The 14756-nt window shown below is 38.8% G+C and overlaps 1 protein-coding gene across 3 annotated transcripts in view; it reads left to right on the forward strand.

Annotated features, from left to right (window-relative positions):
• DCBLD1 (discoidin, CUB and LCCL domain containing 1) overlaps window positions 1–14756 on the forward strand; it is a 72720-nt gene that overhangs the window by 45529 nt on the left and 12435 nt on the right. For all 3 annotated transcript variants that reach the window (XM_023540229.2, XM_064290262.1, XM_023540261.2), the window contains 3 exons: window positions 3787–3859; window positions 9413–9546; window positions 14361–14401. In XM_023540229.2, coding sequence (XP_023395997.1) covers window positions 3787–3859; window positions 9413–9546; window positions 14361–14401 — 248 coding nt within the window. The remainder of the gene's footprint in view (window positions 1–3786; window positions 3860–9412; window positions 9547–14360; window positions 14402–14756) is intronic.

The following is a 14756-nucleotide window of genomic DNA, read 5'->3' on the forward strand; positions in this document are numbered from 1 at the left end:
ACAGTCTTGGAAACTCTGTGGGGCAGTATTTCTCTGTCCCATAGGATTGCTATGAGTTAGAATCGATTTGATGGCAGTAGGTTTGGTTTGGGGTTTATATAGTAGGGTAGTTAGTCTAGAGCAGGATTTGTCAACCTTGGTACTGTTAACATTTGAGGTTGGATAATTTTTGTTATCGGGGGGTGGGGGCTGTCCTGTGCACTGTCGGATGTTTAACAGCATCCCTTGCATCTACCCTCTAGATGTCAGTTGTGACAAAAATGTCTACAGACATTGTGCATTGTCAGATGTCTCCTGGCAGGCAAAATTGCCTCCAGTTGAGGGCCGTTGGTCTGGAAATAATCATCAACAATGCTAAGAACTGTAATTCTTTAGAATGCTTTCTAAGGACCAAGGACAGCTCTATGTAATTTGCATGTAAGTAGCTCATGTGTACATCCCAACATGCCTAAAAGGTAGGTTTTGTTACACCCAGCAAACCAAGGCACAAGCAATTAGTCTATACAATCCAGGGTATAAGGCTTAAGAGCCCATGTTGTTGTTATTGGCCGTTGAGTTGATTCCAATGCATGGTGACCGCATATGTGCGGAGTAGAACCACTCCATAGAGTTTTCAAGGCTGTGACCATTCAGAAGTGGATTGCCAGGCCTGTCTTCTGCGGTGCCTCTGGGTGAACTTGATCCACCAACCTTTTGTTTAGTAGTTGGCACTTAAGTTCCCCACCCAGGGACTAATCAAATCAGTCATTTGGGCACTCTAATAAATGGAATTATTTTATATGTAGGGTGAACTCTAATGTTAAAAAAGTCTAATAGAAAAAACAAAAATGAAAATGAGTAGTAATTAATTGTTGCCTTGTAAACTTGCTGTTCATCCAACATAGACATTCACCAACATTCTCTGAGGTCTTCCCCGTCATACCTAAACAGTGCCAGTGATGATAATGCCTCTGGGAATCAATGGTCACTTCCTACCCCCTTAAAGGAATATACGCAGCCCTGCAGGGAGACTTTATGGTGCCAAATCATCTACACTGTAGCCCACCCATTTTGTAGTATTTAGGTAAGTCATGCAGGTCCACAGTCCCCATATCCATAATTCCAAAACAGAAAACTTTGAAAGCAAAAAGGTTTTTGAAATTCAAAATGACCATACAAAATGTATTCATGCCTTTGATACAGAGACATTAATGTTTTTGATTCACAGGCACAGACCACACTGGAGTGTTATAGTATGTATATACATCACTGAAATGCTTATACTTCTGTAAAACCCAAAATCATTCTGAAACACATCTGGTTCCAAAGGTTAACATATGAAATTGTAAACCTGTAGTAGGACTCCCTGCCCTTTTTATTTCTTAACTCCTTGATTGCTGTTGTAATGCTGGAACCTTCTCTGGAACTCTTCTCTATAAAGTCACTGGAAAAGAATTAGAAAACATTTATTTGGCTAATTTCAATAATAGATGTTTTTATCCATATAATATGCTAAGTCAGCAAGAGATGAAAGAAAAGCAGTTGCTATTCTGGAATCTATTTGGGCCGGTACATTCTGTTTAAACAAACCAACTAGGTGAACATTATTATAAGGTTGTGTACAGATGTGCATATCTGTGTACAACTTTATCTGTTCTGTGAAATAGTACATTATATGGTTTGGACGTTGTGTAAACACCATATTATATACAGGAGAGAGGTATGCAAGATGGTCACTGGGTGGGCTTGGAACAAGTACGCCCCTGCTGTGCCTAGGGGCTGTGTAAAAATTTGGCTCCACTGCCACCAGCCCTGCAGGGCTACTACCTGGTCTCCTAGAGCTGAGAGCCACACCCAGTCCCTTCCACAACGTGCACTCTGTACCCAGCCAGCCACCTCTAGGCATGCCACTGGCTCCCCTCCCTTCCTTTATCCTCGACTGTCCTCCTTGCCACCCCCCATGGGCTTCAAACTCTTCCAGCCCTGCCTGCCCCTCCTCTGCCTCCACCTCTTACCCCACCTACCTTTCCTACTCCTCCTCCCACCACCATTACAGCCCAACACCGAAGGAGCCACAGCCTCCGGCCAGGGCGTCACATGCAGGCACACTAGCTGAATGGGACAGTGGCCTCACGGGGCAGCCCCCTTGGTTCTGGCAATGTCTGCACAGTCATGCCTGAGGCAAGCACAGTGGGACAGGCAGCCATGGGTGGGCACCGCCAGACCTTCCCGCTGCCTCCCCAGGTGCAGGGATGACACAGGACCTAGAGAGCTAGTGAGAGACAGAATCTATGGTACTTAACAAAGTATGTCCACTACATCCTGTTCTCTCACTGGCATTTCTGAGCTATTATAATCTTATGGGACCACAGAAGTATATGTGGTTGGATGTTGCTGAACGGACATTTTACGGCACATACCTGTATATTTTACCTGTATATAGAAAAAAGTGCAGGTGACATTCATCTTCAAAACTGTTAATGTTCTTGTGGTATTTTGGCTTTCTTTTTGCATGTTTTTCATAGACATAGGAGCCCTGGTGGTTAAGTGGTTAAGAGCTTGGCCGCTAACCAAAAGGTCGGCAGTTCTAATCCACCAGCTGCTCCTCGGAAACCTTACGGGGCAGTTCTACTCTGTCCTGTGGGATCACTATGAGTCAGAATCAACTCAAAGGCAGTGGGTTACAGGTTCATAGACACAGAGCTATCCTTCATATCCTATTAATATGTTGATGTCTGAAGGAACTACAGATAAGAAAATAATCTAAAAGGAGTTAAATGTACCAGTCAGGGTCACATAGCCAGCTAGTTAGTGTCAAAGCCTGGATCACCTGGCCCTCAGTACTGAGCTCTTCATGTGCTGTGACATGCTGTGACATGTTTCTGCAAAGTTACTTGAAAAATTACCTTTAAGCGAATGAAATCTTAATTAAAATATACTTTTTTTCTGATTGCAGGGATAATTCATAATTAATATTATAGCTGCACCGTCCAGTATGCCAGCCACAAGCCACATGTGACTACTGCGTCCTTGAACTGTGGCTATTCCAAATTGAGATGTGCTATAATTGTAAAATACACTCCAGATTTTAAAGACTTAGTTTGAAAAAAAAAATGTAAAATATATCATTGATCACTTTTTTCTGATCATTACATATGAAATTATGAAATTTGGATATATTGGGCTAAATAAAATATATTAATGATATTAACTTTACTTGTATCTTTTTACCTTTTAAAATATGGCTACTAGAATATTTAAAATTACGTATGCGGCCCCAATTATATTTCTGTTGGACAGTGCTAGTATAGAGAAGTCAGATATCACAAAGTTATAGAACACAGACAGTGAAGTCCCTCAGATCCAACCCCAGGAGAAGAACAAGGCTATTCTTCCTTATTTTCTTTTTTATTCATAGAAAACATATATTGTTATTTCATATTTTTAAATATTTCTTTTTACAAAAATGAGATTATGCTAGATACATTGTTTAGAACACTTTTGTGTTTCTTAAATTTTTTTTAATTTTATTGCTTGAACATCTTAGAATCCATTAAAATGCATTAGGGAAGTTCATTGTTTAATGGAGTCTTATAGTGAATTGTTATATAAAACAAATAATAATTGTGTGACCCTTGCCTTCAGGATATCATTATAGACCAATCTGTTTTTTCACAAATCAGGTTTCTCATTTGTCATTAAGGCTAGGTATGCTAACATGTTTTATGAAGGATTTATTTAAGTGTGATTCAGTACTTATTTAAGTGTAATTTAATGAAATGTAAATTTTTTATTTTCTTTTCCCAGCAAATTCTGCCCAGCTGGTTGTAGAGACATAGCAGGAGACATTTATGGGAATGTGGTAGATGGATACAGAGATGTAAGTAATCAAGGGTAATGGCAGGGGGGAGTTAGAAATAGTAAGTGCTTTTTATTCCTCCTAAATTCATTACAGAGTAAAGTCAAATGAGATGTAAAACTCTGTTAGGCAGATGCACAATTCTTTCTTCTCCGAGAATAAATGAAATAATAGTAAGTATAACAACCAAAATTGTCCGTGAATTCGTTCCTGTTTATAGCCTTTCCAGTTAAGCATAAAGTATATGAAGTAAAAAAAACTTTCAACACCTAAGAGTATAATTCTGTCTTCTCTTTATAAGAGATTGTGGCTTTGCCTCCTTTTTATTAACAATTTATTTAAAATTCCATTTGGTTAATATAACAGAACCAAGGATATAGACATTCAAATCACAAAATAGCAACAGTCTGTCTGGGGCCAGTGAAGCCATCTGCTCTGCTCATATATATTATTCACTTCTGTCTCCCCACCCCAAATTCTTATGCCCAATAAGACTCTCTGATATGTACCTGCTGTTCCCAAAGTAGATTGATAAACTGCTTCTCTAAAGTATATGCCCTATCCTCGGATAATCCTCCATTTCTTAATATTCATAGATTTCTAACAGGGAAATCTGCTATCTGATTGTTTTTCTATTTACATTGCTATTTAAAATAGTTAAAACCAGGTTTACAGCCTGGTTTATGGGAATTGGCTTGAGTTATTAGTAATGTGAAAATTTATCTAATGATGAAACTATATTCTAAGAGTTATTGGCATGCATCTTCATATACCCAAGTCTGGAAAAAAATTCCTTTGCCTACGTGTTCCACATGACTGATAATTCATTCGAGGCAAGGTGGAAAAAAAAAAAAACCTCAACATTTCTTTAATGTTTGCTTTTAGCACATCCTGATTCTGAGCACAGCAGACTTTATTGTTGTTGTTGTTTTTAATATTTTATTGTGTTTTAGGTGAAGGTTTACACAGCAAATTACATTGCCATTCAACAATTCATTCACAAATTGTTCTGTGACTTTATTTATAATCCCCATAATGTGACAGCACTCTCACCATTTCTATTCTGCCTGCCTGGTTTCTAGCCATCCAGTTTCCTTGCCCCTCCTTGCCTTCTCATCTTTGCTTTTGGGTAAATGTTGACCATTTGGTCTTGTATAGTTGATTATTTAAAGGAGCACTTTCCTCTTGGGTGTTGTTTATTTTATAGGCCAATCAGTTATTTGGCTGAAAGGTGACCTCTGGGAATGGCTTCAGCTCCAGGTTAAAAGGGCATCTTAAGACAATAGTTTTATTCCTGTAGTCTCTGGAGCCCTGGTGGTACACTGGTTAAGAGTTTGGCTGTTAACCAAAAGGTTGGCAGTTCGAATCTACCAGCTACTTCTTGGAAACCCTATGGGGCAGTTCTACTCTGTCCTACAGGATCGCTATGAGTCTTGCTGCTATCTGTCCAATAAATTTCGTCTTTTTTTAAATGAATTTTAGCTTTATTCTACAGTTATCTCCCATTCGCACCTGGACCTCCTGATTCTGTCCCTGGTCAGAACAGTTGGTGGTAGTAGCAGAGTACCATCTAGTTCTTCTGGTCTCAGGCTAGAAGAAGCTGTGGTTTGCATGGGCCATTAATTTTGTGAAAGATTTTGTTGTTTTTTGCTCTTTGTTTCCTTTTTCAGGGCTTTCATCTGGCCTACAAGTTGTATGAATCTTAAAATAATTTACACTATCTCAGTTTGAAGATGTACTTGACAAAAGTTATTCCTGCAATGCCTTTCAGGAAATTAAGTTAAAGAGTTGAAGTATAGGTCCCCCCACACCCCCTGCAATAGAAAGTTTTTATTTATTATTTTTTGGTTCTGTGTAGAATACTTAGGAATTATGTACAACAGCAGAAATAGCATAGTTTTTGTTTTATTTTGTTTTTACTTTAAATGTTTTTCTTGCCTCCTCCTGACAGACATACCTCTTTCAGTATAATAGGTAAATGGTTTCCTGTATGGTAGAGATCTGAGTACATGATCTGCAAGTGCCGGAAAACAGGTTTCCTACTTGACTCACTAACTGACTTCCACTGTTTGCTTGTAGAATTATTTTATCTAGAGGGAGAATTCATATTTTGAAAATTAACCTCTTCAAAGAAGTCTGATTAGTACGTTTGAGTATGTTGATACAGTGGATGTATTAGTTATCTGTTGCTGTATGACAGTATTACCACAGTTTAGAGGCTTAAAACAATACTGTGCATCAGGCAAGAGTCTGGGCAGTAGGTCAGAGCGACAAAATCTGCAAAACGGAGCTGTTGAAGAAACAAATGCTCTGTCTCAGGGGAGAAATATGTTGTCTTAAAGGGCGATTATAGAAAAGGAATTGGTTAATTCTGTGTTGTTCCAGAGGGCAGAACTGGGATTAATAGAGAGAAGTTACAGGAAGACCAATTTCAGCAGCATGTAAGACATAAGTGAACAGTGCAAAATGGAATGGGATGTCTCATGAAACATGAGAAACTGTGGGTTCTTAGTCACTGGAAGTGTCAAGCGAAGGTGTTACGACCATTTGCCAGGCGTGGCCTGTATACCTGTGGAAGGGCTGCTGTTGGTAAAGAAAGAACACAGTCTATCAGGAGGTGTGAGTGGGTGACACTGAAAGTCTTTTTGAACTCTTAGGATTCTCTGATTCTGTCTCCTTCACTGGTGAATTAAGGCATCCATATCGTTGTGTCTTCAGCATGCCAGTTAAATGGTAAAAGCTCCTCCCTCAGATCTGCCTCATCTGAACAGCAGAAATCTAAAGCTTCCAGAACAGTTTCTCTCTTGGCAAATTCTCCCAAACCTGGTGACTGTACCATCTGGTTTTAAGCAGAAAAGCTTGTTTAATTAATCTTTTCAATAATTCTCCACTCCTGAAAAAGTTCAAGAAGTATTGCAAAATGAGAAAGTAACAAGATAACACATACAGTGCTGTCCTGGTGTAGGGGAGGAGGAGAGAAACCGTGCCTGTTGTACATATCCACAGAAAGGCCAGCAGGAGGTGCGCTACAATGCTGAGAGCTGGTCTCTGGGGAATGGTAATGTGAAGGATTTTTATTTTTGTAATATGTTCCAGCATTTCTGTAATGAGTGCGTGTATTACTTTTATAAAGAAAATGTTATTAAAACAGTAATTATGAAGACTGTAGCAACATAGGAACAAGTCATGGTACAATGGGGAATCAGTTTTTAAAAATTTGGCATTTTACCATCATTCTACCAACATCTTTAAAAATGTACTTTATTCCACTTTATTGTTTTTGTGTTTTCGATTCATGTTTTATTAAACAATCTAAAATGTTCAGAAACCCTGGTGGTGTAGTGGTTAAGTTCTATGGCTGTTAACCGAAAGGTTGCAGTTCGAATCCACCGGGCACTCCTTGGAAACTCTATAGGGCAGTTCTACTCTGTCTTATAGGGTCGCTATGAGTCGGAATCGACTCAATGGCAATGGGTGTGTGTAAAATGTTTATGGTTATTTTAAATATTCTTTTAATACTATGTCAGTACTTCCTAGGACAAGTTGATTTTTTCCTAAAGGAAGTCTTAAAAAAATGCTTCAATTCTGGGATGTTTTGATAGTCGCCTTAAAAGTTGTTTTAGTCTTACCTCATGCTGATCTGTTTGCCCATCTTTTGTGGCTTCGTGAACTTCAGAAATGTTAATTGTAGATAGTGCCATCAAATGTTCTGAGCTGTCCACTGCATTTCCTTTCCTAAAGAATTATTATATTTGATGTAATAAGTTTGTTTTAGGGAAATTCATTAACATAAGCCAGTAATACAACTTTCCTATATTTACATCTCAGTGAGCCTCAGACCTCAAAAATAACTTAGAAAATCGATGTATAAATCATACCAGTTTAAAGGGAAATTTTTTTTAACATCAGGTCCAATTAATGTGAACTTTTAAAATTGATACCAGAAAAAAATTTAAATACACATCAATTTCACTTTAATTGGTAGATGAGGGAATGATGTTTTTTTTTTTTTAAAGGAAATACTCTTGGGAAGGGCTGATAATTTTATCAGTATGTTATGACAGCTCGATCTGGCAGCTGTTCTCTTGGAGGTGTATCCTATGCTCCTATGCAGTATCCTATGCTACTTTGCAGTAGCAGTTACTGCAAAACCGATGCACGTGCCAAATCTAATGTGGCTTGGGAAATGTGAACTCTCTAAATTGAAGATCACAAAAGTTCTTAATTTTTATTTGTAACTACTTTATTTACAAAATAAGATTTGTCTTATTGGTCCTCCTAATATTGTATCTTAAATCTAAGGGATTTTTTTTACATTCCAAATAAACGTAATTTAACATATCGGAAAAAAAAAAATCCCATTGCTGTCGAGTTGACTTCGGCTCATAGCGACCCTATAGGACAAAGTAGAACTGCCCCATTGGGTTTCCAAGGAGTGACTGGTGGATTCAAAATGCTAACCTTTTGATTATCAGCTGAACTGTTAACCAGTGCACAACTAAGGTAACAAAACCAGTGCCGTCGAGTCGATTCCGACTCATAGCGACCCTATAGGACAGAGTAAAAAAGGAATTCCTAAATCTAGGTACTGAAAACAGTTTTATTGGCTGTTTTACTTTTCTTTTGGCACTAGCAGCCATCATGGAGAAGTAGAGAATGTCTAAAGTTTATTTAGAAAAGTATCCTTCTCACAGGGGACCTACAGGCATGTGTACTCCAGGGAAAAGTTCCATTCATTCCTTCAGTCCACTTCCTGATGAGTCAATTCTAATCCCACAATGACCTTCTAATCAATCGGACCCAGTCAGTCAGTTACTCTCGTTGCTTGTCAGACCAGCCGGCAGCATGCTGAAGCCCTCAGCCTGAGCCATGAGGGCTGAATAGGTGTAGAGTGACCCTCTCTGAGGAGATACAGGAATGGAGATGGAGAATGTGGGCCCTTGGTTGGGCATCATTGCTTTAGGACCTTCCGGAAGTTTTCTGTTCCATGTAGTGTTCCGTGCCTTGCTTTACCGTTTTGTGTTTGATGCCTTGTTAAGTCTCTAAATTAGCAAATGAGACTGTGATAGGCTTGCCTTCTTAAATGATATTTAGTATGTATAACTGGTAAACGGAGTGTAAGAAACTGAATCAGTTACCTGTCACTGCTTAGCAAGCCACCCCAAAACTTAGTGGCTTATAATACTTACCGTTTTATTTGCTAATGCGTTTGTGGGTAGCAATTTGGACTGGATAGCTCTTAATCGTTCCTGGCCTGCAATGTCATGTGGCCGCAGTCATGTAGGAGATCAGCTGAGGCTGATGGTCTAAGATGGCTTTACACACACGTGCTACAGTTGATGCTGACAGATGGCTGGGCCACATTATCTGCAGCAGACCAGTGCTGCAGACCAAAGCAAGGACATGACCTAGTTCAGAGTCAGTGTGGGAGGTGACTGCACGAGCTTGACCACCCAGAAGCATTACTCACTGGGGGGAAGGGAATGGTAAATGATCACAGAAACAAAACTGAAAACTCCAACTGTATTTTTGATGTATTCATAAGCTGTGGCTGATATTGTCGCTGTGTTTCAGACCTCTTTACTGTGCAAAGCCGCCATCCATGCAGGAGTAATTGCAGATGAACTGGGTGGCCAGATCAGCGTGCTTCAGAGTAAAGGGTTAAGTCGATATGAAGGAATCCTGGCCAATGGTGTGCACTCAAGGGAGTAAGTACTGTGCCTTTTGTTCTGAGAGGAAGGTAACTCTGAAGGCATGATTAATCAGTTACAATTTTGAAAGGACAGCAGGGATGTGATACTAAGGACTCTTCAGCTGGGAAAAGTATGTGCGAGTGCTTAGAATAGCATTTATGGTTTCTCTGTGGAAGATAAATGTAGCACATAAACAGCTCACTGGTTATGCTGACAGGTAAATTAAAAAGGCGCTTCTCTGAGGTCCCGGCACAGAGGAGTATTTCTACTCTCCGGTGCTTTAATGAGAGAGAATAAAACCTTATTTCTTTTTAGTTTTTACTGGTTCAGTAATTTACTGGTTATTTCCAATATTACCTAAGATATCGATGGAGACAGTGAACCAAAACAAACCCTTAGAGAACCACTGATATCTCCCCAAAACCCCTGAAGATAATCTCTTGACAAATTGTAGTTTGGGGAGTAAGAAAAAAAAAAAAAAAGATGATTTTTTGTTAACATCTTTGTTTGATGTTACCCTCTGCTCTTTTAGCTTCATAAGAAAAAAAGTATGTCAATTGCTTTAAATGATTCTAGTTCAGCTTTTAATCCTTTCAGACTTCCTAAGCCTCTGGAGGCCGTAAACCTAGAGATGTATAGAACTAAATATAGGTTATAACATTGTTTTTATAGGAAAACATGTTTTTAATTCCAAAGAACCAACTTATGAGCTCACCAAAAAAAAAAAAAACTTTGGGACTAAAACCTATTTCTGAATTATAGTGTTAGCCTAAACTCACAGGAAAGATTTTGAAGCAGTGACTGAGGCTAGGGGAGAGGTTGGGTAGGTACGTTCGAGAAGGAGGCAGGCCTTGGATTTGATAGAAGGCAGGAACAAGGCTTCAGGGGAATAAAAAAGGCAGAAAGTCAAGGCCTGAGGACAGTGCCAGAGAAGAGTTGTGGGTGGTAGTCAGCCTGTCATGCTCATGTCCAGCTGGCTAGCTGATTGGTGGCTGAGGAAAATAGACAGAGCCTCTCACAGCAATTCCAAGTTCCCCAGGGGGAACTGGAGAGGACGTTTTAATCCAAGTCTTTCACAAGCAAGGCCATCCATGGTGTATATAATCCATAAAAGACCAATTACTGAAGACCGGTGCGTGCAGCACCCTAGGATGTGCAGATTAACTTACTATGTTTATGTTCTCTATCTACCTTGAGCTTACCATTTACTTCTCCCTTCTGGATGGGATTTTTAGCTATGAGAAGCCCCAGAGTGTTCTTTTCATATCACCTGAACGTTCAAAGACAAATGAGTCCCATAGGCCCATAAAACAAAATGAGACTCAAGGGGGACACCAGCCCGGGGGCAAGGACTAGAAGGCAGAAGGGGACAGAAAAGATGGTAATAGGGAACCCAAGGTTGAGAAGGGAGAGTGTTGACATGTCGTGGGGTTGGTAACCAATGTCATAAAACAATACGTGTATTAACTGTTTAATGAGAAACTAGTTTGTTCTATAAACCCTCATCTAAAGTACAATTAAAAAAAAATTAGTCCCCAACTTGTGCCTAAGAAAAGTTTAGTAACAGTATGGCTTTATAGACTAAAATTTTTACTCAAATAAAATTATATATGTGTATATATGTACATATGTATATATAACATATGTATATTTCCCTTAAACTCTTTGGAACATTAAAATTTATATCCTGATTTGTAGTAAAAGTCATCACTTACGCACCAAACCAAAACCAAACATGTTGCGGTCAAGTTGATTCCAACTCATAGCGACCCTAAAGGACAGAGTAGAACTGCCCATAGGGTTTCTGAGTTGCAGCTGGTGGATTCAAACTGCTGACCTTTTGATTAGCAGCCAAGCTTTTACCACTGTACCACCACAGTAGCCTTTAAATGTCAGCTTGACCTTGACTTTTGAGGATCTTTCCTTTTTTATGGTTTATTCTATTGATATTAGGGTGTTATTTTAGGAAGGTATCAGGCTGTGGCCTAGATTTGTTGGCTGCTGCCACCTTCAAATAGGAATGAAGAACTGGCCTTTGGCTTTAAATCTGTCTTTGAAATCCCTTGCCTATGTTTTTATATATTTGAATGTTTCTTTTATAAGAAAATAGGATGGTAATAAGTGTAATCTGTACCACCTGGATTTTACTTTATTTTGAAGAAAAATTATTTGTAGAACTCCTGAGTTACAAGTTTATGCTCTCAATTACTTCTGCTACATAACCGTGCTCAATACATAGTAAGTTGCTTTATATAATTTGAAATTAAACTTCCACGCAAAAAAGAAGAGTACAGAAACTTAAACCATTAATGAATTAGAAAGAGTTTTGCTCCATACTCCATATAGCTATTTGAACTAATTGTCTGCTATGAATTTTGTTTTTGGTGGGAAGAGATATAAAGTTCAGAATTTTATCAGGTCCCTTCTTTCTCCCAACTTTGTGATTTTGCACTGGATTTTTATGCTGAGCAGAGAAGAGTAAACTGTATGTTAATAGTCCCTTCCACTTATTTAGATTCTCAGATCTTCAGGGAGCAGTTGTTTTTATCTGTGCTCTTTTGCTTTTGGGGAACCACTGTACATGCGGTCATTGAACTTATGTTCCCACACATGATTGTTTGGCATTCAGGAAAAAACACAGAAGGAAGCATTGATGCTGAGTTTTTCCCCTCAGGGTCAACTCCAAGAAGGGGTCCCTAAATAAATATCCAGGGTTCTTCTGGGATTCATCCCAGGTCAGGTCACTTCCTTGCTTTGCGGAGACCAGAATGGAATCAGGAAGAGGGACTGACCTCATGTGGAGGATGATGGCTCGGACCATCAGAAGGGAAGGCCTTTCTTTCTGTTTATATCAAGTTATTCTTGATTGCTTCTGGAGCCTTCTGAGAAGGCTAACAATTCCTGTAATCTTGATTAATTCACTAATGTGTGAATGCCCCAGAACGTACCTCTCCCAAGGGTGTTCTCATTTTTCCAGGAAGAGGCTTATTTACCTATGGAATTCTCTCAGTGTTGGTATTTAAGCAGTTTAATAGAGTGGAGTAGAAAACCATATTCCCCACCTATAATGAATGAAAGTGAGGCAGAGAGTTAGGAGATGCTGAGTTTTTCCCCTCAGGGTCAACTCCAATGTTATCCTTCTTTCTATAACTACTTCTCTTCGTACACAACAAAATTAAATATTTTAAAGCATCATAGTAGTGGGAAAGAGTCTAGACTCTCAGAGCTGTAGCAGTTACTGTTTGGGCTTATTTGAACCAAATTTCAGGTTTAGCACTTAGTGCAGGAACATTAGAGAAATTGAGAAAACAGGCAAGAGAAGTGCTTTAAATAAATTTTCATGTAAATTTAAATATGAATAACAATAATGTGCAACTTCAAGTACCAGCAGAACTGGTTCTTATCCCAGCCCTGCCACTTTAGGGCGAATTCCACGACTCATCTGGGTCTGAGTTTTCTCATGTGAGAAAGGATTGGTGCCCACATTACACTCAGTGCATAGATTATGCTGGAACCTTTCTGTGGAATACCAGAGCTTAAGGAGTGTCTAAGAGTAGATGAATATGGAAGAAAAAAATCTATTCCAGTCAGCCTTTTTACTAAAAAGACCTTTTGATGGGGAGACGCTTATACTTTTGGCCAGAATATTTTGGGGTTCTTTGTGGGTTTTACAAAATTTTTAGTATCCTCTCTCTGTTTGTTTTTTTTTTTTTTTTCTGTCTGTTCATTATTCTTATATATATTTAAAAGTTAAACATTTAAAATAATAAGCAACACTCTTGGATTATAAAATCACTGAACCAATGACAGTAGCATCTACCCTTTTGTGTTTACCTTTAGATCTAATATGTAAGTACCATTCACATAAGAAAATTATGCACATTCTAAATGTTCCACTCATTTTACCTATTTTTTAATACCATTGATGAAAAAAAATTTAAAAAAAAAGTAAATGCAGTCTTGGAAATTAGGAATCTCTTCTTTAGTGAAGGAGATAACTGCAGAATGAGACTGATTTGGTAGGTTCTCACATGAGAATAAGACAAACTGTAGAACTACAGGGCCCAAGAGGGCAGAGAATCAATGCTAAATGAGCAGTGGGACCATCTCACAGCAGCCAGTACCCAGTTCAGTCTAGGTCTCAGTGAGGTGCTGTGGTTTTTCTTCAGCAGTACCTTGAAATCCAGAAGCAGGAGCTAGTTCATAGTCTTCTGCTGGTTGCAAGGGTAGGTGGGAGATTGATTGTAGAGAAAGTCTGGACTGAGACTGTCCGTGGGGAACAATGCTGGGGCAAGATTCTGCTATAAGGAAGTAGGGAAAGAAAGAAAGCAAGCAAGAAATGACATGCTCAGCACTTCTTCTGAAAGTAACCGTGCTTCTTCATTCCTCTCAGTGGCCCTTGCTTTAAGGTGACTGCTGAAACAAAGGAAAATTTCAGGGCAGTGATCCATCTGCCTCCTTCACCATGTATTTAATTCACTGGGATTTAAAGTAGTTCCTGAGACTGTATATTTGCACATTCTTTCCCAATACAGTCTGGTATGATGGAAACAGCACAGGATTTCGATTCAAAAGTAGTGTCTCAGAGCCTTGGCCATGTGTCACCTATATGACTTTATGAAAGTTGCTTACCTTCAGTGGCCTTGAGTTTTCTGATCTATAAAACACTGATGATGTGATGGTAAAGTTGAGAGCAGTAGCCTCGTAGAGGTGCTGGGAGGATCCCATAAGGTACCATGTGTAGGAAAGCTATATCAGTCCTATGATAATATCAGCCATTATATCTAGTTAAACAGCTCACTTCCTCATGTATGTATTTTTTGTTTCAGTGGTTCCCTATCAGATAAGCGATTTCAGTTTGCCTCCAATGGTAAGAATCATGCTTTCCTTAAGAATTTGGTATTTTAAAATTCTTCATTGGTGGTTTATTCAATTTCTGTCAAGTTTTTTTTAACCTACATGATATGTAAAACATGATGGCTTTTTTTTTTTGGCCTAATAACTTTGAGATGATTAAGACTGGTTATAAAATAAAAAGCTTTTTGTGAAATGATTTACTGTGGTTTAGATTAGCACATATTTAAAGTTAAATATTAGATATTTTTAAGAAAATCTTAAACTAGAAATAAGATGCGATTCATAAAAGTCAAAAATTTACCTAAGCCGATGAGCTATTCACATACACCGCACACACACGCTATATACCAAACCCATTGCCACTGAGT

This window comes from Loxodonta africana, chromosome 1 (assembly GCF_030014295.1).
Source record: "Loxodonta africana isolate mLoxAfr1 chromosome 1, mLoxAfr1.hap2, whole genome shotgun sequence".
NCBI classification, from domain to species: Eukaryota; Metazoa; Chordata; class Mammalia; order Proboscidea; family Elephantidae; genus Loxodonta; species Loxodonta africana.